General features: G+C 42.5%; 1 protein-coding gene across 6 annotated transcripts in view; it reads left to right on the forward strand.

Moving 5' to 3' along the window:
* Positions 1-24,278, forward strand: part of efr3a (EFR3 homolog A (S. cerevisiae)) — a 109,386-nt gene that overhangs the window by 10,532 nt on the left and 74,576 nt on the right. The window contains exon 1 of one of the 6 annotated variants that reach the window (XM_063462080.1): positions 1,754-1,934. The exons of 2 other annotated variants lie outside the window; for them this stretch is intronic. In XM_063462080.1, coding sequence (XP_063318150.1) covers positions 1,910-1,934 — 25 coding nt within the window. In that variant the 5' untranslated portion in view covers positions 1,754-1,909. Of the gene's footprint in view, positions 1-1,753; positions 1,935-24,278 lie in introns of those variants that run through there. 3 more of the 6 variants (XM_063462083.1, XM_063462084.1, XM_063462085.1) reach the window with 3 other exon arrangements.

The raw sequence follows: 24,278 nt of genomic DNA on the forward strand, positions 1-24,278 counted from the left end.
AAAATCAAGGCGACTTAATGGAAAAGTGTTTATTTGGAGATTATTTTTAACAGTTTCTGTCTGATTTAATTTTGCAGCCTGTATGTTTATATAAGAGTGGAAGTGGAAGCTGTGTCCTTCCCTGTTCATTCAATAATTGACCAGTTATTCTTGTTTTGGTTGTTTTTTGCTGCTCTAACAGAATAAAATCTAGTCCTGTCCCCTCCTGATATTGCATCTTTTGAACTACGCTGCGGTTCAGGAAACAGAGCCCTGCGATAAAAGTTTTAGGTAATTTAAAAAGACCGAGCACTGCTGTGATTTGTGCCTGTCTGGAGTGTTTTCAGCTCAGTCTGACTCTAAAATTAGAGCCTGAGCCGCCTGACTGTGTGAGGTATGACGGTATCTGCAGCAGCCATCTGTGGCTGTTACGCACCGAGCTGCTCCACACTCGCGAGGACCCGACATCAAGCGTTTCTCCGCTATCTAACCTTGAACCCGAGACCATGTCTACACTAACCCTCTGAAATTGAAAGTGCATCTTGGCTGACCTTCTGTTTGGACTGAAACGTGAACTCTTTTAAAAACAGACTGAATAAATCCAGAAATTTTCTCACCAGCAGAGATGAAAACATCTTTTTAAAACCTCATTTTGTGCCACATCAGCAAACTTATTAAGCATGTTTCTAAAACCAGATGACTGTTGTTATTTTTAACCCCGAGCACTAGCAGCCGTTTGGCAGGCGTCAAAGCTGGTCAAGGGTTTATATAGGGTTCAATTTTCCTAGCGACCGCTGGTTGCCAAGTGGTTTCCAGGTATTTGCCAGGTGGTTGGCAGCCAGTCTCTAGGCCTATGTGAGAGCGGTCTTGGTGACGGCACTCTGGCAGGTGTGAAAACTCGTCGAGATTTTCTGGGGCAGCCGAGAGTCTCTGAGTTCTTGTTTGGGGCAGTTTCCCACATTTGTCCTGCACGAGGTTTCGACTTTTTGCGTTGGATTCCTGCTAGCTGTGATGAAACCTTCAGTTTGTGCCTCTAATTGTGAATGTTGAGGTGTGTTTAGGATCAATATCTGTTAGAGAAACCGTCCTCTTGTCATCTTTTTAACGCTCCCGTGCCTCCGGTTGCAGCACCGCCTGAACCAGCATCGATTCATGTTTGTGCTCAACATTCGGAGCTGAGGTTGCAGCCAAATGTCCACATTTAGACGTCGTCCTTGAGTGCCGTGAGACCGGTCACAGCGGGAGGGTAACAGTGAGGATCTGTTTAAAGAGCAGATCATCGTGAAAGAGAAAACCTGGCTCTGAATGTCGTCTCTCTTTGAATCGCACCAGCTTTCTGAAATGTTCTTCATTTCTGAGAAACGTCCTCGTGTTCAAGGTCTTCAACTAAAATTAGTCCCGAGTTACACAATCGCAGAGGCCCACACACACTCACACAGATGTAAATGCACATGCTCACACACATTTTTAAAAACGCCAAATTCCTTCAGCAGCAGTCTCTCAGCAAATCTGCGTAATTACTCTCCAATCAGGATGATTAAAACACTGTCGACCCCGCACACGCACAAAGCCAGAACACACACGCTCATTATGTCATCTCTCCAGAGTGTGTGTGCGCATCTGTGTGTGTGTCTTAGCATCCTTTCCCCTCAGCCGTCGGTGGGGGAATGATACCGACGTGGTTTTTTTGGAGCCACTCTGCAGCGTTGCAGCTTCACCTGCGGCGTATAGCTGAGCTGCTGCTGCTCTGCCGCTGCCGGCGGCGAGGGGAAACGAGCACTGCAAGGTCAGTGGTGAGTGTCAGCATGTGAGGAGGGGGGAGGAGAGAGGGAGCGAGCGAGCGAGGCTGGAAACAAAAAAGGAGAGGGAGAGAGAGACTGTGGAGTCGAGGTCCACCTGGCAGGCCGTCCTCTGCGTCGCCACCAACAAGATGGATTCAGAGAACAACGAGTCGGGTAGGGAGCTTCTTTTTAATAAGCAACGCCTCTCCTGTGTGTGTGAGGGTGTGTGTGTGTGAGAGACATTGGCACAGTGAGAGAGGCTGACAGAGTCCAGGTCTCGGTGATGAAGCCTGCGTGGCAGCGGCCATCGATCTGCTCGTCTCGGTCGTCCAATCAGCTGCCGGCGCTCCTTGACTGACGTGCCTCGAGACCAATGGTGGCGAATGCACAGATTTCATGCTGTGAGGGATCCTGATGCTTTCTGACTGCTTTTGTTTTTGAATCAAAGCTCACAGTCACCTCAGCAGCTGCAGACGGTGTGTGTGTGTGTGTGTGTGTGTGTGTGTGTGTGTGTGTGTGTGTGTGTGTGTGTGTGTGTGTGTGTGTGTGTGTGTGTGTGTGTGTGTGTGTGTGCACGCATGCATGGATGTGTGTGTCTGTAGGATTTGTGCCCGTGCAAATGTGAGTGCTAGATTATCTTATTGCTGTGTCATGTATAAATGAGTATGGCCAGCCATTCAAAGAGCTACTTAGATGTATGAACATATTAAAATGCTCAAACATACAGAAAACTCTAGAGAGGGAAAGAGCTAAGTTATACCATGAAATACAAAAGTTGTGCCTTATTAATCCCAAAAGTTGGGAAATTATTTTCACAGCAGCCAAAAACTTGAAAAGCAGTGATAAACCTGAGTGACGGTTTCTCGCAGGATGTCGAAAACCCATCGGCTCGTCCGCCGCCGCCGACTTTCAGAAATGGAGGAGGAGCTCGCTGAAGCTGGAGCTGAATGGCTCAACTTTGCTTTTATACAGGAGACACAAAACAAGCGAGAAGTGAGAGAATTCTCAGCATCCCACGTGAGGTTCTGGAAATAAGCTGCTGTAGTTTGGTTCCAGCTGTTAGAACATTTCCTGGGAGTTATCTGTTACGGGTGCAGTTGTGACCAAAATGATATTTATCAGGTTATTTATCAGGATTGTGCTTTGAGTTTTATGTATAGTGCTAATGTACAAATCTTTGCATCAAAATAAAACTGTTCCTCATTCACCTAAATTCAGTGCACCGCTGAGAAGAGCATAAAAAACAACAGGAAATGAAGCCAACATCTGGCCGACATCACGTTTACCTGAAGCCTTCGGTGCTCACTGTGTTTATTGCACTCTCACCTTTTGCCAAGGGGAACACGACTGGCTGGAGATTTGGGTGAGATGGACAGAGCGCACGCTCGCTTTCATGGACGTCTGAGCTGACGTTGGGCGATTCATGTTAGCAGCCACTGATCTGTTTTACTTTGTCGTCACACATTAATAATACTGCAGTTTGTGCTGTGTTTGCTGGCAGGTCATTAAGTCAGTTACGTTGCTTTGTGTCATAGACACAGCTCTACAGGTATTCATCACTTATGCTAAATCTGAAGTACTTCCAAAGAACAGATGACGACGTTCTTCTGGGAACAAGCTCGTCACGTTCTGCTGTGCCAGATGTTTGAATTTTTGTTCTCATCGTCTGGTATCAGTTGTGTATCTGTCTCTTAACACACTGTTACTCATCCCGACTATTTCCAGGAAACTTGGAGCTGCGTGGTGCAGTATGAGTTTTCTGAATCTCTCAGTCGTGTTCATTAAATTGTATGAAGCCAGAATCCTGATTTGGATTCAAATCGTGCGGCTCAATTAGCCGTAGCGTTTCCTTCCCTCGTGTTGTGATGTTGGCTGTTCAAAGTTTGGAGGCATAAATGGCAAAAGCTGCAGAAAATAAAACTGTTTCATGCAAAAAGATTTTTGCATGAAAGTTTTCTACTTTTCCTCTCCAGAGCTCTCCTGTTTTGCTTGCTCATTGGCTCGTCTGATTAACACTGCAGGGTCTTTACAATATAAGACTGCTGTTGTGTTTGTTGCACACGTTAGTACTTAACAGTTGCTTGGTTAGCTCATCAATGGTTTAAGAAAATTTGATTTGATATACCTTTATTAGTCCCACAAGGGGAAATTTCATAAGGCTGCCGACCTATTGCACGCAATGGCGGCAATGACAAGAACCAAATAAAAACAGCATTTTTTTTAAAGCTAAAACAACAATTTGATTGGTCACAGGAAGTCTTTCTGGGCTGATGGCATCCATTTGTAAACGAGAGCTCTCAAACATGGCCGACTCGATCAGCTGCCTCACATTTACTCGTTAACCAACACAGAGTTCAAGAAGTTAATCCACTTGTATCTGAGGAAGCTGCTTCGGCCTGTGTTCCCAGATGAAGCTGAGCATGAAGTACTGCGTGTACATGTTTGGGTAGCGAGCGGTCGTCCTTCCGCTTCAGGCTGGCAGATGTTTGATTGGCGGCAGCGCTGAAGCACCAGAGGTCATCTGCTGCCTTTCACGCTCAATTAAGTCCGTCCCTGCGGTGCACCCTGCACGTTTGTACTTCAGTCTTTATGAGGGCTCTCACTGATGTGCATGTCTGCTAACTAAATGTAGCTCCAACAGCAGTCTGATGGTTAAAGCTTTCCTTTTAGAGCCAAGCTTGGAATCAAATGGTTTTCTCAGCTAGTGAGGAGTTGATGGCAGGCAGCACTTCGATTTCCCTGCTGCAGGCTGTGATATTGGTTATAGTAGTGGCTTTCAGAGAGAGTGTAATGCAGGTCATTTCTTGTAGCAGGCAAGGATATATCAGGATACACTCTCTGAATGCATGATTGTGCCAGATTATAGGTTGCAGCGCTCATCCAAACAGCACGAGTGAGAGACTGAAGTCATTTGTTACAAGAGCTCTGCACGGCTCTGATGGCTGATGCCACAGGTGCTCTTCACATACGTTCAGATATAAGCCTGGGAAACAATGGAGGCGCTCTGTCTTTTATTCTCTTTGGGTCTTTTTTATGGTTGTGCTTGTGCACATATCTAAAACCAGTCCACGATTTCCGAGTCTTATGGTCATAACTGGTTTAATAAGTGATTTGTCAGCTTGTGCTTACTGACCGTTTTAAAAATATCCTCAAAGACCAACATCTTCCAGCCATCCAGGAGCAATTTGTTGAAAATCTGTGCTTTTTCCAAAAGGTCTTGGAGATTAGACCAGATCTAATCGAGACTCAAGGCCCACCTGTCTGCACACCTCAGGTGTCACTTCAGTTCAGCCTTTTAGTTGATGTATCTCACTTATTTGTTACTGCGAAGTGTTTGCCTGTAATTAGTTTAAATGTAATTTTTGCATTGTGTGAATTTTGCATTCTTTTTTATGTTCTGTTGTCTATTTTCTGTTTTCTTCTTTTCCATTAAAAGAAACATGTTTCCTGTCAGTGCAGATGGATGGATGGGTCCATGGTGCTTTCATGCTGGATGGGGAGGAGTTTAGAAATGTTGTTTGTGAGGTTCCCAGTAACTCGTACGCCGATGCCGATGCAGTCTGAATAACATGATGATTGTTGAAAATCATCCTGTAATAGATGTGTGGCATGTCTGGAGTGTGAGGAACACACGTGAGCTATTACAGAAGTAAAACTGATGTAAAAGCCACAGAAAAATGAAAGTTAACCCCTGAGTCCACATCAGCAGAGAGCGTAATCCCTGCCTTTGAAAGTCTGGTTTCAAAGTGTATTTGACGGAGTCCTGATCTTAGACTTCATTATAATGTAAGATATGACATCTGAGATGCTTTGTGACAGATGCATAAATAAACTTTGATGTGTTGCATCAAATTTCAGTCAGATCAGACATCAGAAGTCAGATGTGAGGACTTTCATGCGTCACATCAAGTCTTCTTTCATATTGTGGTTTTAAATCTTTCTCCTGTCAGATCCTCTTGATCTGAGCAGCGTGCCGGGTTGGAAACCGCTAAACCAGGAAATCAAAACCTGAATTTCAGTCACAACTAACTACCTTCAAAATGTCCCTCTCTTTTATTCCTTTGGCAGTTTTCTCTCTGCTCTTATTCTGCATTAACATTTTTAGACATTTTGCTGACATTTAACTTTGCAGATATTTCACCCACAGTCGACTTGGATTTTTGCTTTTCATCTCTGAGGAAGGTCACAGTCTGAGCTCCACTCGAAAACAGTCTTATAAAACTAGTTCACAATTATGTAAAACATTATGATTATATAGTTCTGTATTAATTCTATAAATCATCACAATCAGAGGCTCCTCTACAAATGTGCTTGCTTCTCTGTTCTTGGCTACTTTTTAGGTGAAACTAAAGCGTAATCCGAGTGCGTCTGTGAGCTTCAAGCTGGGTGTTCGGTTGAAATGACTTAATCATTGTTTAATCAACATTTTCTGGCTTTAGCATTTCAGTCATCATACCTGCCAACACCCCCCTTTTTTTTCCCAGCAGCAGGTTTGCTGTTTTACCTGAAAACCTGCTCCAACTTTATTATGAATGATTCACAGTTTTTATGTAATTAGAACCTGTGTAAAGCAGCATGTGACAGATAATAAATAATAGCTCCACATAATACGATTTTCCAGAATAAAGTGGATGGATGACGGTTGACTGTGTGTAATAAGGAATCTGTAATTTCACCCACTGAAGATCGCAGAGGTTTGACATGGAAAAGGTGGCATGTTGTGACCACGTGCCTTTCATTTATCTGATCTGCTCTCCTGTTGGCCGCTCAGTTTCACGCTGCCCGCCCCAGAGCAAAGCGTTTAAAGCCCGGGCCTCGATGTTTTCAGATTTCCTAATGAAGCTGAGGTCAATGGAAACCGCTGTGTTTTCCAGAATACTGAGTTCTTGGAATCTTGGTCTTTGCTGCGGGATTAATTGAAATGGCGGGGGCTGAACTCCTAACGTGATCAGTGTAATTCAGTCTCTGGCCGATCGAGAAGATGGGGCTGCTGATAGAGATTCATTCAGAGGCAGTCCCGCTTAATTGGATTCGTTCTGCCTTTAAAGAAGCAGGATGTCTTTTATAAGGTTTCTGCCTGCAGAGCTTCGCTTCACGTGGACCTCACTGACACTAAAGCAGCAGATATTCTGCATTCAGTAAAAATGTCACTGATTTAGATCTGCAAAAATATAATGTGCATCATCATCATGTTAAATCATTTGCATACCAGAACATTTAATCTTATCGAGTCACAGCTCTCCAGCGCTGGCTGACAAGTGGCCACAACCGATTACAGCCACAGTAGCAAGATGTCAGAACAGTCGAGCGTCTATATTCGGGTTGTGCGAGTGCGTACACTGGTGACAGTTTTTATTTGTGGCAGCAAAAATTCCAAGTGTGGCTGCAGCCAAATTAACACACTGCTTGGACAAGCTGCTGCTGAACAGTTCGGGTCTGTCTGTAGTCATTCATCCAAAGCCGAGGCCTAGTTTCCACTAAATCTCATCAGGAGCCTCGTGGATGTTTTTCTATTGATCATCTCTGTAACATCTTTGTTTCCATCTCTGTGAGAGACTCGCGTTTGTAAATCCCAACTAAAATCTGCACAGATCAGACTCTGCAGTAAATCGTGGTATTTCTGCCTTCAAGGTTTAAATGTAGAAATCCTTCTAGGCTGCTCATCCGTTTGTGGAGCATTGAAGGACACGTATAGTCGTGTTCTACAGTGGAAAACTTTACACTTATTTAGAGATGTACTCAAGACTGAGAATAATGCTTAATTACCCACATGCTGCCAATGTTTAGGATCGTGTTATTCACACTTCTAGTCTCTAGTTATGAACCCACAGCAAAAATAAACAGGTTTAAGTTGAATATTTACATTGATGCTACATAGAAATATTGACTCAACTTCAAACTTGCTTTGGTTTCAGAAAGCTTGAAGGGTTGGCTCGTTGGAAAAAAATTACACAAATGTTCTATTTTGCAGTGTTTAGTGACCTAAAAGCCATAGGATACCAGGGAACCTCTGATCATACTCAGGTGATCGGCCTTTTAGCAAAACAAACTAACAATATTCCACTAGCTTACTTGGCACAGCCTCTGGGATAGTCTGTTAGCTCATATATTTTTCCAACATGGTGAAAATGCAGTGATTTCAACGCTGGTATTCTGCTGTACACCAAATGCAGGATGGCTTTGTCTGCTTGGAAATATGAAAATCTTTAAGCATTTAATGGTATTAAAGGTTTGGGGTTGAGCTGTAGATGAAGCATCTCCTTCTTTGTGTTTTCACTGATTTATTGTGATCCCTTAATGATGTGCGTCCTGATGTTGGCCTCCTTTTAACGGCATTATTTCTTCCATTACTTCTCCTTTGGTTTTTTTACTGCTGTTGACACGATGGAAGATTATTAAAAAATGGTCAGGAAATGACTGGTAGTAATTTTGAAGTGGCTGAAAATCTCAGTTAAAATGTTAATGTCTATATGATGGCACTGACACTGGATAATTGAATGCTAATGGAAATATGCCACTAATATTTCCAAATAACAGACCACATAATGTTGCTTAATGTTCCATTTGCCAGAACTGAACTGGGAAAGAGGGCTTTTATTTATGCTGCCCCATCCACATGGAACACGATGCAAAAAGATTGGAAGATAGCAGATCTTATTTCATTAAATGCCTTTAAGTCTAGATTGAGAGAGCCAGAGAAAATTGTTGTTTAAAATGTAATTGTTATTTTACAATATGTATGTAACTTTGTAATTTTTAACGTGTTGTCGCCTCTTGGCCAGGACTCCCTTGAAAAAGAGGTTCTTAATCTCAATGGGATTATTTTTCCTGGTTAAATAAAGGTTATAATAATAAAAACATAAATGGTTAGATGGGTGAATGTGGCTTGTGGTGTAAAAGTGCTTTGAGTGGTCAGTAAATCCAAAAAGTAAAAACGGTAAATACCAGTCTGTTTACCCTCCTGTACTGCAGGGCTGATTGACACGATGTCTCCAGGATACTCAGACCTGAGGACCTTTCATGATGTTCAGCATAGCTGCACTGCAGAGCTCTATAAATCATACTGTATGCAGTAATTTCATGGTCCACTGCTTTCAGTCTACTGCACAGCCATCAGTCCTGCAGCTGCAGTCACATGACGCACATCATGATGCGAGCTGCCTGTCTAATGTCCTGTAGTGTCTCCTATAGGAAGAGGGAGAGTTGATGTCTCATGACTTTCACAACAGCTGCATCACCGCAGAGACGGTCGAGATCAGGTCCATAAGTATCATCTTAGTGTCATGATGTAATATGGCTGTTCTGTGAGGTCAAGCGAGGCAAGCAGCGCTACGGTGCTTCTTTACCTCAAACAGCATTCTGTACCATAAAACACCTCCCAGTGCCTGTTTACTGCCATCCTGTGGCCACAGTTGGGTACTGTCTCTGGAAGCAGGTTTGATGCCGCTTGACTGGGCTCTATTGGAATCTGTAACTTCTGTCATTTTAATGGGTGTGTCCTCGTCCTATTAACAAAAACTGAAGCTTTTTACTTGCAGTTCACACTCAGCCACACCTACTGCTGCGCATTTTAACATGGGAGTCTCCCTTTTTGAGAACTAGAGGAACTGTAGTTCCTTTAATGGCCACTTTACATGTTGCTCTATACACTCGTTCTTGTGTAACCATATTCTTATTTACTTTGACATGATGTATCCAAAAACAACAATTTTCTGACCTCAGGCAAACTCAACCAAATGCTCTTCTTGGTTCACTTTTCCTCCACGCTGAGCCGTGTTTGAGCTGCCGTTGCGTCGCTGCACCTAGCAGATGTGTTTTTTCAGCACAAGTAAACTCAAGTGGTGTTGCGCAAACAGCGCCATATGCCCGTGAGTGCTGCATATCGCTTCCTGTGGCAGTCCATTTGCTGACTCATAGAGAAACTGAGACTGTCTGTCAAGAGAGGAAGCAGCAAAAATTGCTCCACTTCAAACCTTCATATCCTGCTGGACCAGAGGCTGATTTTAACTGCTTTTGTGCCCTTCAGCCTTCGATATTTCAGCAGCTGAGCTGGATAGTAAATGTGTTTGTTTCGGTGAACAGCTTGTTTGCTCTTTTTTATCATTTTAAATGTGGTTTAAGAGGTTTTTATTGACAACATTTCACAGCCTGGCCTTGAAACTGAAATAAGTCCGTCCCAATATATCTGCTTTGTGAAGAATAGAAAATAAAAATTCAGTTATTTTGAAATTTGATCTGAAGGAGAAATGAGCTGATAAAAGCTTTAGGATTGAATTCTTCCTGCGCTTCCCGTACTCGACCTCGTCTCGGTTTTCCTGCTGTTACTGTAAAGTTTTTGCTCATTGGTTGTAAGAAGCGATTTTTATTGGTCAGATTTCATTGTTAGGATGCAAAACGAGGAGGCAGAAAAACCTGTTTCACAGCACCTCGGGAAAAAGGGAAGCACAGTTTTGATCTCTTTTCATTTTTTTTTGGCTTGATGGGGGTTTTTGAAGATCACAGCGTGGGGGCAGCGCCTCCATCAGTCCAACTGAACTCCCATTGTGAGCTGACATAAAGCTGAAGGCCTGGCGGATGGAACCAGGAAGATAAACATTTCACTGTGATGTGAAGCAGCGGGGTCAGCCGTGTTGACTGAGGTGGTCCTGAACTACGACTAGAATAGATGTGATTTTTATTGCTGCTGAGGTCGCAGAATTAGTTTATTATAAAAATACAGATCATCTGAATGTTGTTTTCTGTCAACTGTTGCTGAGGTTTAGTTGAGAAAAGATCAGAAGCTGTGACATTTTATCTAATCCAGCAACTGGAGCAACCATGTGTTTGAATTCTCAGTTCATTACCTCTTTTTTTCACACTAATAAACAACCGTAAACACTGTCAGCTTTGTTTGCTGCAAGTTACCATGAAAACAAAACAGAGCTTTCACTACAACAGTGAAATGTAATAATCAAAGGCCTGTCTTCAGTCCATAAGTGTAGCTGTAGCCCCGCGTGATAAACTTTGCGACTGCCCTGAAGTATCTGCAGCTGTAGTCTCTGTCAGTCACGCCTGTCGGCTTTCTTCTGGAGGACGAGTTAAGTGAGAGATCCTGTGAATCCCCCCTCAGCTTCCACTGCAAACACTTCACAGCAGCTTCTTTATCAGACTGACGGCTCTCATCTCACCACAGCCGGTGGAGATATGACAAGGAGAGAGGGAATGCTCCTAACTGAGACTCTACACTAACACATAATAGCTCCGTGATAAGCGCCAGACCTGTTTTTACTTCTTTCTTTTTTTTAACTGTGTTTGTCAGCAGGACTGCTGAACGAGTTCACATTTGCATTAAATTGTTCCTGCCGTGGAGCTCTGACCAGGAAGTGATTAAATGTGCCCTGATTTATTTATTTTCATGTGCTGTGGCACAAACACACACATGCACACCTGCCATGTATCATCTACACCTACGTGCACGTAACACAAAGCTGTAAATGAGCAGCAGTCATGCAGCAGGACGTGTTGCCAGTGTGTATTTGTGGTTTGTGACTCGTGTGCAGCACACAGCAGTTGTAATGCTGCCTCTGGATATCGAATTATTACAGTGCGTCTCTCCTACGTCTCTGTTGTGGATTTCATGCATCACATTTTGTGTGTTTGTGCTTCAAGGTGTGTGTAACTGTGTGTCTGCAGGCGTGTCTGAGTGAAATGATGATGTAATGAAGTTTTTATTAATTATTCTTCTGTGTGCAAAGAACAAAAATAATCCCATTTTATGTTTTTTATTGGCAGGTGTTACATTAAGAGTTAAAATAAAAAATAAACGTATATGCAACAGTAAAATTAAAAAATGCAGTGAATGTAAACAATCGTCAATTTAAAACAAATAAAAGTAGTTAATGTGAAAAATAATGTCAAAGTGAAACAAAAAACCTTGGTAGCTAAAATGATGATGACAAACTTAGCGTTTACTTTATTATATTCTATCGGAACAGAATATAGGGTCAGGCTGTGCAGCTGAGACCACCAGCTGTCACTGCTAAGGGAGAAGAAAAAGCTGCACGTCTCAGTGAGGGAGAGGCTGAGATAAATAATTTTATTATAAGGCAAATTGACGTGTTATTCATGGAAAGCCAACCTACAGACAAAAGATCTGTGAACTATACTGTGCTGGAACAAGTGCCATGCAAAATAAGCCGAGAAACGTCAAAAGCACACAGTAAGTGTGTCAGATTTTTACCTGATTGGCTCTTTTAGTCCCGCATCAGCTCACCTGCCATGTTTGCTCCATCGATTTACGATTTGTGAAGTGTGTGTAATAGAAGTGTTAGAATGTGACAGTCATCAGGGCTCGCAAAATCGCTAGCCCGACGTCCCGGGGCTAGCGATTTTTCCAGTCGGGCTACCAGAATCTATCCCTGCCCTGCCCGTCGGGCTATCATAGGAAGGAAAAATATATGTCAATGGTTTTGCATTCTTTCGGAAATGTAGCTGGGTAAATATGTCATTGGCATCGGTGAACCACTGCCAATATGTGACTAGGGCTGCTCAATTAATCGAATTTTAATCTAAATTACGATCTGGGCTTTCAACGATCATTAAAAATGACTGAGCCGATTATTAGCACCTCCCTCGTGCTTTACTCTCGCGCTGCTCCGTGTGGCAAATCGAGCGCACCTCTCTGCGTTTCGAACACGCGGCACAACAATTAAGAGGAGCTAACAGAGGGAAGCTCGGAAAGCTAAGCAGAAGTTATTTGGAGAGGAGAGTGACTGCCGTTGGCTGAAAAGAGAGGTAAAAAAAATCCTTCAGTGGTGTGGAAACATTATGGGTTCGCGGAGTCAGACGTGGATCAAGTAGACAGCGTGTAAACTTTGGTGTTGTAGCTGCACCACAGAGCGACATGGCAAAGTTCACTAAACATAGATGTTTACATTTTATTTTTTATATTGCAAAGATTTGCACTGTTATCAGTATTTGCACACTATTTTATACTATTTTTGACAATCTTTAAAGCCATTATTCAATACATTGTTATTGTTAAATAAATATTATCAAATAATCGAGATCTCAATTTCAGTGAAAATAATCGTGATTATCATTTTTGCCATAATCGAGCAGCCCTATATGTGACATATTGAAATCGCATTTGAATTTGCGCTTGTTTTTTGCTTTCACTTTGCAATCGCGCGAACTGTGTATAGAGAGCGACAGTACTGATTGGTGAGTGACGATAATTTGCGCACCAATTCCTCTGACATCGTCTTATCAATCGTTAGTTTACTATGCAAACATGACAAGTGAAATCTCCCGCAGCAAGCTTAAACATGTGAGAGGTTGATCGCGCAGAGAATCGCTGAGCGTTATGTGAGTGCGTGTGTAAAGGCAGCAGGATATATATTTTAGTTCTGCTGAGCCAAATAAGACCGGTCAGGGTGAAGAAGTGACAGCCAAAGAAAAGCTTACCACAAAACGGAAAAGTTATGACAAATCAGACTATAAGGCAAAAAGAAAGTGCAGCTTTATGGTTTCATGGACAAAAGAATTTCTGTGGCTGGAATATGACAAGCTAAATAACCAGGGGTGCACATAAGTGGTCTGCAGGTGCGCATTCGCTGTCAAAATAAAATACGCGCACAAGATAAGAAGTCGCAACGCGTGTTTGCGTCCATAAGATTTTCTGGAGGAGGACAGACATTTGTTTAGAACTCTTAAAGATGTCGAAGAAGCTCCTTTAAGCAATTACTTTGGTGTTCCTCCACCTCCAAAGAAATGTCAGATGGAGTCCGAACCACAAAAGAAGCGCGTATTCTAGGAAAAGTGGTTGCAGGAGGTGAGCTGGCTTTAAACAAATGATGAACAGAGATTTGGTGCAGAATATGCCGTGAAAATCCCACTCTAGCGGACAAAAACACTGCCTTTTATATGGACGCAAACGCGCGTTGCAACTTCTTATCTGGTGCGCGTCTTTTATTTTGACAGCGAATGCGCACATGCGGACCACTTATGTGCACCCGTGTAAATAACATAATGTTCTGCCGGGTGTGTTGTTGGTTTCCCTCGATTTCTGAGTCGACAAGTGCCTTTGTTACTGGGACCAGTAATTTTAAGAAAGGCCCCCATTAGAACCCATGAGAAATGCAAGAAATGGATTATTGCTCAGTCTGCAAATAACATACTAAAAATCAACCTGAAAAATCTGTTTAGAACAGCCTACTATGTTGCAAAGAGTGAACTACCACTGGCAAAATTTAGCAGTCTTTGCAAACTTCAAAAAGCAAATGGCCTAGATCTTGGTTCCACTTGCCTCTTACCTGTGATTTCAGTGGAAATTTCAAATTCAGGATCTGACACAGACTGATTCCTGTTGTACAGTTCTTACAAGTTCATAGAAATTTCTGTTCAATTACAACCAAGTATTTGAGTTGATGATTGTAATTTTTATACAATATTGTAATTTGTGTTTCAACAATTTTTTGATTAATGTTTCCGTTACAATATTATACATTAAAGTATAATATTGTAACGGAAACAAAACAGGAAACAAAACATAAAAAAAATTGCTCCCTTTTTTATTCGGGCTACTTAAATTTATTTTGGGCTACCAAAAACTGAAGAGTCCCTGCCCGAAGGGCTACCAGGGATTTTGAAATTTTGCGAGCCCTGCAGATCATTGTTCTACAAAAGGACCCCTGCGGCTCACCTTACTCATCATTTAGATTCAGGTAGCATCTCTAGATTCCTTATAATGTCAGGTAGAGACTCTGCAACATTAGAGAGAAACTAGGAATCAGGTGATGGGCTATGAGCAGCACAGGGCAACAGTGGTGAGGAAGAACTCCTTATTAACAGGAAGAACCAGATTCATCATCAGTTAGAAGATGATGGGAAAGAGGAGGGAATCTATCACACTTTAAAACAATGTAACAAATGAAAGTTGTCATATTTCCAACAGTTTCTGCAACAACAGTAACGGCTCGTTTACACCCACCGCTTCCCCAGCTCTAAGGCTGCAGTTTGGCATCCAGCAGCTCTTTGATTCAGACTAATTTATTTAATATAACACACCTTCTTTGCCAAGAGTTGAACTGAGAGACATTAAGAAAGTGATTCAATCCAATAACCACTGAGGGATCCCGAGCTCTCGGGATTTATGAAGAGGAATGTCGAGTTAAATCCCCTCGCTGCGCCTCTCTCCCTCGATAAAAGGCTTAGACAGGTAATTGTGTGCTGGCGCTGACTCTCACCAACCCCGCTCCTCCTCTTGGATGCCCACCAGCTTCAGTTTTAGCAGCTCACTCTTTCACTTAGCTGCTCCCCTGAAATGAAGGCTGGTTTAAAGACGTCCTGATAGCTGCGATTCATTATTTAGCAAATACATACAAGTGAAGTTTTGGTCTGGACGTCAGATCTGTGATTAATGTCATCATCTTCAGTGTCCTCCAGAGCTTCCTTGTCTGGGAGGTGGATGGGAAGGTGGAGGTCTTTATATTGGGCTCATCTGTCAGCTTGTAGCCTCTCCACCTCCTCCTCATAACCTCTTCAGTGTTTTCTCCCTTCTTGTTTTTCTCCCTCTACCACCACCCATGATGCCACCCGTTCAAGTCTTTTGCCCTTTTAAACCTTTTGCTCTGTCTGTTTTGTCCCTTTTTACCCCCATTTTCCTTCCTTTCTTCCCCTCTTTCACTCCTCCTCTCGCTTTTTCCTCACTCTTCCCCCTGCATCCACCTCTCCCTCTGTCTTTGCCGGCTGACTTCTCCCTGGCGGTGGCTGTAATTTGCTCAGAGATGGATGGGTCGGCTCAGCAATCATCCTCCTCCCTGCTGTCTTTGATGGATCTCCCGGCTCAGCCGTTGGAGTCATTTTTGGAGCCGCTCGGCTTTAGCTACCCCCTCTGTGTCAGACTGATGGAGCGGGCGGCTGGGAGACAGCAGCTTCTGTTTCTTGAATGTGTTTTTTAAAACCCAAATGTCGCCGGATGCGCTCTCGGGGTCGGCATTATAAGCTCGACCTCACCGGTGCTGAGTAGGATCCCTGCTGGCCTTTGCTGAAAATGTTGAAATGCTGGACCCCGCTGAGTCGCCATCTTGGACTTCCTGTGGATTTTCAAGAGGTTGCTTTGTGTTCCCTCATCTTGATGGTGGTCTGTTGGGCTCGGATCAGGAGGTCACGTAGATCATTTGAGTGTCGTGGAGAGAAGATGATTTATTTAAGAGCCTTTATTCCTGCTGGAAACAGTCTGCAGATTGTTATGAAGCTCCGATTCGGTCATTTGCTGCTCAGAAGACAAGAAGTCTGCAAGAACTGGTATTAATTAGCTTCAATTTTTATTCTTCATGTAAATTTGTAAGTTTTTTTTTTTTTTTTTAATAGATGTTGAACAGGTTTTTCTATCATTCAACAGCCACTTACTTTTTTGTGGTTTTTATTTGACTAATTTAATGGTTTGCTTTCTCAAGAATTCAACTTTTTAACTAATTCAGGTCTTAAACAGGTCACAGGTGCCAAAACGCGTTTTCTCAAACGGAACGGCCTCAAAGATGCGATGAAGAGCTCGGACATCCAGAGGGAGCTCGTTGTAGAGCAGGGGTGTCAAACATAAGGCCCAGGGGCCAGACTGCCAGACACTCCTTCATAAATTTCACAGCATTTCTTACTGACAGGCAATAGATGAAAGAGGTAAAGACATGGCTGTTCATACTATAATTATCAAAAGCAGAGGTTCTCTCTAATCTTACACATTTATTTCTTACAATTTAAACCCAAAGACTCGAGGATTGAATGTGTAGGTAAACGTCTTTACGCTGACAGAGGAATTTACTGTTCCAGCCCATTTTAAGATCAAAGTGAGCTGTATGCGGCCCACCATGTAAAACAAGTTTGGCATGGCTGGAGAAGAGCCGCCTTCTCCTTCTTCCCAGGGAAAGGATCCAGCTGAGATGATCCAGGCATCTGATTGGATGGGAGGAGACTCGGAGCTAGACCCACAACAACATGTTGCTGGGAACAAAGTACATTTGGATTACCTGCTTGGCTTCCTTGACCTAAGTCTGGAAAAGTAGAAGATGCTTTGGGAAGCATGGCTGTCAGTGATGTACTGCAAGAGCGTAACTGCCTTTTAACTTAGAGCAGTCTTATTTTGTCGACCCCACAGACACACTAAAGTCTACCTTTACCAGTCAAAGAGTGCTTGATGTTTTTCTCCTTTACTGCTTTTTAACATTTAACATCATCAGGAATCTGTTCCAGCACACCTTGAGAAGCCGTTATCTTTTTTTAAAGGATTATAAAACACTCCTTCGTGGTCTGGCCTAACTGTGACCTCAGTCACCAACACACAGACATTCATGAAGTAATACGCACTTTAAAGTATTTAAACCTGAAACCTGTAGCTTTAAATAAAACTACAGTATTTTCTGTCCCCTCTGTTCTGTTTTAGGGGTTAATATTCACTGTGCTTAAAGCAAAATAATCCATTTGTCGTTTTATAAGACGTGTACCTTCGCGCCTCCGCGTTTGCGGAGAGCTCAAATTCCCCGTGACGCCTCCTTCCTCTTCTCCATCTAGGAAACGTGAACCCTCGGATTTCATCTGACTCCGTTTCCATTTCCTTCTTTTGTCTCCTCTACATAAATATTTAAATGAGAAACACTGAGCTTCCACCGCCTCCGCAACAAATCCACTATCTGTAGTTGGATCATAATTCAGTTTCGAACATAACAAATTTATCACAAGGCGCCGACTGTTCCTGTGGCTGCTGGTTAAATGTTTATAAGGCAGTGCCACGGGGAAGGTGAGAGCGCTCAAGGCGATACCATCGCAAATCTCTCTACTGTATAAATAAGGGAAATGTTGGTGAATATCCTTGGTTTCAGGGAAAAACTTTAACTTGTAGATTTATTCTGCAGATTAAGACTCAACGAATTCTGGACGTGCTTTAAGATGTGTTAACTAATACAACACGAAGCACGGAGGGAAGCATTTTAATTGTCAACTCTAGATGAGGTTGAGATGTTGTATGGTTGTTAAAGTGTATAAAGGTAAGCGTAATTCTCCAAAGCAGAAGTATTTGCTCTATATTATCTTACAGACACTGTGGGCGAGGGGGGGAGTAATTAGCAGAGAGGGTATTTGCATAATTCATAAACAAATGCAATAAACTAAAATTAGTAGAGGTTATTGTAGCTTCAACGTTGAGATTGAAATAAACTGTAACGTAAATTAATTTGTGAAGATTCAAAAAAGAAGTGTAAACGACCAGATAATGAAGTTGTTGGAGAACTACAGATACCTGAACGTAACTTTACCCTCATCACAGTTTGTGGAGGAAACATTTGATTTGTTGATTCAAACAAAGAAAGTCTCAGTTGGTTCGTGTTGGATCGATTAAACGTATTTTTAAATTAAATGATATAAACATTTAGAGATTAAATAATTAGGGCCTTGTAGTCTACATTGTGATGGGTGAGTTTTTAGCTTTTCACAGATTGTCCAAAAATCTAGGATTAAAAGAAAAAGATGAGTATATGAGATGATGCCGACTCCCTGACTGGTTTTGAACGTGAAGATAATTTTAACCAAACAGCTCACAGGCTGCGTGGGAGCAAACTTTTTGGAGTAATGTCACAGCTATAGCATGCTAGTTAGCTTAGCTTGGTCTGTGATAGCTTTGGTATCATTTGGATGATACTGGCAGCATGTTTTTTGGTCTCAGTTAAGTCTGTTTCCTCCGAAACTCTGGCTGAAAGCTCAGATCCGATGTCACTGATCGTACCAAGTGTAACAAATATATTATATATATATATATTTATAAAGACAATATATATATATATATATATATATATATATATATATATATATATATATATATATATATATATATATATATATATATATATATATATATAATATTTGCAAAGACAGCGAGTTAAATCCAACAGACTGACTCGTTAAATGAAAAACAAACTGGACTAAACAGGCTGTTTTATGAGTCCTCCTGGCATCCTGCGTCTGCACATCGAGGAAAGGTCGCAGTAATATTGAGCACCACAGGAGAATTTATTACTCTGCTTATGAGTCCAAACTCCCTCGACCTGTATTGCTCGACTCCCTTTTATAATGTCCCAAAATGAATGTTGTCCTTTCGCTCTGAGGTCTAAATGCCCCGGCTCATGTAACCCTAACAGCTCACTCTGTATTTTCTTTTTTCCTGAAAGCTTTAAGAAGTTTAAGGTGTTTCACCCCATCGTTCATGTCAGAAACTCATTATAAAATATCTTCCTAAATAACAGCACATCCTAACTCTCTCATCCTGCCCATTGTTGGGAATATGTGAGGGAAATGAAGAGTACTCCTTATCTTACTCGAGCCAGAGACGAATCGGAGAAAAATCCACATATTACAGAAGTTTAGCCTCCACAGTTTCATTTCGCAGTGGCTACATTTATGATGTGAAAGGTAGCAGTGCATGCAGGGAGAATAAATCTGATAATCTGATCCGTGTTTTGGTCCCAGCGTTTCACAAACTAAGGTTGAACTAACAAAATAGGCAGAAGTCTTACAGCTGAACATCTGAGTTCTCCGACTGTGCTTTAATATAAACAGCATTTCTGCAAAGGAACGGGTGCAGCGAGCTCACCTTCTGCTGATAAATAAGAGACCTTGAGAAGTTGTGTGTCCGGCGGTCAGATAATCCTGCTGACAGACCGCCGAACCCGGCCACAACTCCGAGCCACAGACTGAGGGGGAAAAACAGATTTTTAAGCAGCATAAATTTAGATATCCGTCTGGCCGGGACTGCTCCAGAGCGACAGGGAGGCTGTAAATTTATGGGCCATCATCTGTTTTTGTGCATGTGTCCTTCAAGGTTCAAAAGCAGGATGTGGTAATGCAAGTCAATGAGCCCACCAGCCATTCACAGGAAGGGTTTTCAAAGCAAGCAAACACTCGGGCCATTTGCAAAATGCATAAATATCCGGATATTTATGGGTATGTGCAGCAGACATTCATGTATAAATAATGTGTAACTGTTAATGTAACAAACAGGCTCACAGCTGCAGATCTGATGAGACACTTTTTAGGTGTGAAGTAAATATTGGAGTCATGATGTGTCAGATTTCCATATTTCCTTCGTCTTCCTGACTGACAGTGAGCCTGTTGGAGATGGATGTGCAAAGTGGGTCCTTTTTTCTTTCCAGGTGAAATAAAAACGATATATTTGAATATGTTGGGCACATCGTATACAAACAGTTTGCTTTTAATTTAGACTCTTGAACATGCATTCACAGATTTGCATATTTCACCAACAGGTGCAATGGACAGATTCATATATCTGCTAATTGGTACTAACAGACTTGAATACAGCAATTTCACTCACCAAAACTGGAGCACAGACAGATTTTTATCAGCTAATTCCAACAGTATAAGTGTAGCAGAGAGAGTCAGGTTCAGTGTCGTGAATTAGTGGAGGTGAAATCTGCAGCTGCTTGTGTCGGGGCACCAATCAAGTCAACTAAGTCAGTAACTTTAAATGGACGAGTTCTTAAAAAGGGAGAAATTGACTCTACAAGCCCAACTTACTCATTTTCTTTACTGCTTTATCCATTAGAGGGTTGTTGGAGAGGTGGGACTTGCAGAGCCTACGTCGTACCAGCATTTATGCTCCTGCCTGCTTTGCTGTTCAATTTCACCACCAAAACACTAGTTGGCAGAGTTTCTATCTTTGATTTGCTCCATTCTCTTCTGATCTCTTTGAAAAATGGTAACAGAAGAAGAAGCAGCTATAAACTACAGCACTAAACGGGTCCATCGCAGTCGCTGCAGACTGGGTCGAAGAAACATGTTGTTACATTTCTAACGAGTAAACATCAGGTTATGGCGTAGGGTTTCAGAAGGGCTTGCAGCATGATTTGAGTTCAGTGTGAGCACGAAGCACAAAAACACCCTGGACATGCTTCCAGCTGTTCTGTGATATTTCAGCCAAACCATGCTGGGAGTTTATGGCACACAGACATCGTCTCAGTTACGTCCATTAGATTAACTTAACATCACGTCCTGGATGTCCTTCAGTGGTTGACCACGTCATTACCTGTTACGAGCTTTAATGCTCCCTTCATGTCTTTCTAAAAGATGTAGGGGACCATGCTTGTGCATCAGATCAGTGTCAGAGCTGATGAAGATGGATCTGTATCAGCTTTATATCTTCATATAAATACCTGCGTCCTCGTCTGTAGTCCTTCAGTGAGAGGATTATGTTTCCCGCCTGATAACATCGCCCTGCTTTCCCTTGAAAATTTTAACAATAACACACTCAGCCGCCCGCTGCTCTCCTTCAGGCCGCTCTCACAGCTCATTTAAATCCAGCTTCTATCATCACAGACTCAACTTTATTAATTCTTCTTATCTCCAAGGACGGCGTCTCAGCAGCCAGACGGGCCCGCGCACACTCATCTGCGACCCCAAAAACGCGAGGCGAACAAGGGCGCAGCGAGGAGGATGCTGTCGGGCGCCTGATTGACAGTGTGGAGAGAGAGAGGGAGGGAGAACATGGCTTTCATCTGCTTGTCAAAGGGCAGGGAATTAATCAGCAGGGGTGAGGGCACTCTTTAATCTTGTAGATTACGTGCCTCGCAGACGGTTTAGGTGTAGATTAAAGGACGGGGCGATGCCAGAGGTGAGAGTTACGTTGGTGGGAGGTGTGTTTGTTTTTACTTACGGCTGGAGAAAAGATGGAAGTAGTAGATGGAGCAGCAGCGTCACGCTTAAGAGGTCTTGAGGTGTATGTTTTCATGCAGCTGTAGGGTCTGAAGAACATAATTCTACCCCTGTATACGCCACTGGAAGTATAGGGTAACATATCTGATGAAAGAAAACCAAACCTGATGTGTTTACTGGCTTTAAATATGGATGAAAATGAGGAGGAAATACGACCGCCCTGTTATGTAGGTTGATTGGTGATGTAATCATACAGCTGGGGAAAACATCCATCCGTGAGTGTAGAGTGGTGCTGAGTGTCATCGTTTATTTTTTTAGCTTTAAAATAAAATAGCAACAAACAGAAGGCCATGTATTAATACCTCAACTCAAAGGCAACATATTCTGCTCTACTACAGTTGCTTTGCATGAATCACTGTTCAAAATAATCCCTCTTTATGTGCATCTCACCTGTTTCTGTAACTCTTTTTGATTGGCAGCCCATCATAGGATTAACCTGCAAATGGGTGGGGCTTCCTTACCTTACGCGACCTTTTCAGGATATCTACACTCTGTGACATCATGCATATCCAAGAGTAGAAAAAAACATGTGTGAAACAGAGTGATTAGCCTGAAAAGTGCATCATTAATTGAAACTTTGTCCATGTTTAAAATGAGCATCAATGAGTTGAAGATGTGTGTCGCAGGAAATAAGGAAAACCAGAACAAGTTGTCTTTAAACCTTTGAAGTAACAGTTTGAGTTACCAAAACTGATTGATTGCACTAAAAAGCCCATTCGAGAGGTCGAGTGGAATCGCATTAGCTGATGTGAAGCTTGTCCAATAACAGTCAGCAACAGCTACTTCGGCTAGTATCCACCCCTAACTCTGAATTATGTGCAACTTTAAGCATAAATGAAATGTAAACAATTTAAAGCGCCCCTCTCGTAGTTGTTATGAACTGGAAGCTCTCCACAGAGAACTACAATCATGCTTTGTTGCAGGCCTAAACATTTATTGTGTAAACTTGCCTGTGGGCACTGACTCGTTTTTGGAGGGATCCTCCAGAGGCCATTAGAGGAGGTTCAATTCTTGGCTTCATTTTTCATCCCTGGAGGTTCCTGGTTGGTTCTTCTGCTTTCAGTTTGCATTTTTTGGATTCCTGGTCCACAGGTGTTCATGTATCCAGACACAGGGCTGGTTTTGGAGCTTTGTTTACTCATGTCTATACCAACCAAACTGGCACATTCCCAGGACTTTTCCCGAAAGGCTTTCCCACATTGTGTGATTTCTGCTGGGAATCTTTTCCATTTAAATGCCTCAGCTTGCCAAAAACTACTTGTAGCCCGTGTCCTGACAGCCCGGTCCATTCTTCTAGATCATTCCTTTTAATCTGTTTTAGTTTCCATTTATTTAGTTATTTGAACAGCTGTTGGTCATCGTGCTTCTTCCAGCCCTGATCCTTCCAGACCTTTCTTCTCTGTTTTGTTTTGGGGATATAAATATAGGCTGACTGTAAACTGCCGCTCACGAGGACAGGATGTGTTACCAACAAGGATGTAAGGGAGCTCATTTACATGCATTTTTTTCATAATGTATAACCATTATTAAAAATGTGTTTACATTTTCATGAATAGAACATATAATTAGTTTTTGTGTCCAGCTTGTGGAACCTTTCTTCTCTGGTTTTTTACCTTGCAAGTCTTGTGGAGTCCTGTCATGTGATTAAAAGGAACCACAAAGCTTTTATTTGTGGTTCTCAGGTTAATGTTCCTCTCATTTCTCACTGAGCTCCTGCTCTGAGATGATGTCAGAGACACTTTGAGGCTCTTCTGTTGCCAGATTTTGTCTCCGTCTCTGTGTTGGATTACGTTTTCCAGTGAGCGCAGAGGCCGGTAACCCGAGACCCTGTGGACAGACCTACATTAGGCCCGGCAGGGTGTCGTCTTCTCTGTCAGAACGTGGGGTAATCCCAGGTGATTGTAGACTCGCAGCTCCAGCTCGAAGCCCAGTGGTTGAGCATGTTGTCCATCACAGATGTGATGCTGATCCTGTGCCAGGGAAAAAGCATGAAAAGGTGAAGCTGGAAGGTTTTCTTGGTGTTACTGGTGAGGCGGACACAGAATCTACTTTTTGAGCAGACAGTCTCATTTTGGAGGATTTACTCCAAGAAGAGAAACCCATGCCTGCCCACTGAGGCTGTGGGATCTGTTTGGACCACAGTTGGGATAAATTGAAGTTTTCTGCAATTATGCCGTCATTTTGTGGTAACGTGAGGAGGGGCATCCTGAGGAGATACAGGCAGGTGCCTCGAACCGAGGCTGACGGAGCCTTCAGCTACAACCGCTCCTCAAACAGACGAGGCCTCGCGAGCTCCGGTAGGTCAAACTCGACCCCACGTTCGTTTTTTTTCTATTTAACCAACATTTCAAACTCTTCTGTTTAAAAAGTTTAATGATCATTAAACTTTTCTGAAGTAAAGAAAAATAAAGTACTAAACTAGACGAGGACAAACACGACGCTTCAGTTCACTATAAAATTTTAATCACCGTCTGGTTGGTTTCTCATTAAAATGAGACACACAGATATTTGTCGATTAGTCTCAATGTGACAAACGAGCAGAAAATCTCAGAGCAACAGTTTCAGAAATCTGAGTTTATCGTGCTTACCTCTGCAGCTCTGTGATCCTCCTGCTTTAGCTTCTTATTTTCACTTCACATAAAAATGCAAACCATAATATTTGATTAATCAAACACACGTGCAGCCTGTGCTAGGCTGGATATCAACCAAGAAAAATGATGTTAGCACTCAGGTGTTGCTCAGGGGCAAAGCAACTGTCTGATGACA

Source organism: Pelmatolapia mariae, linkage group LG18, assembly GCF_036321145.2.
Source record: "Pelmatolapia mariae isolate MD_Pm_ZW linkage group LG18, Pm_UMD_F_2, whole genome shotgun sequence".
Taxonomy (NCBI): Eukaryota; Metazoa; Chordata; class Actinopteri; order Cichliformes; family Cichlidae; genus Pelmatolapia; species Pelmatolapia mariae.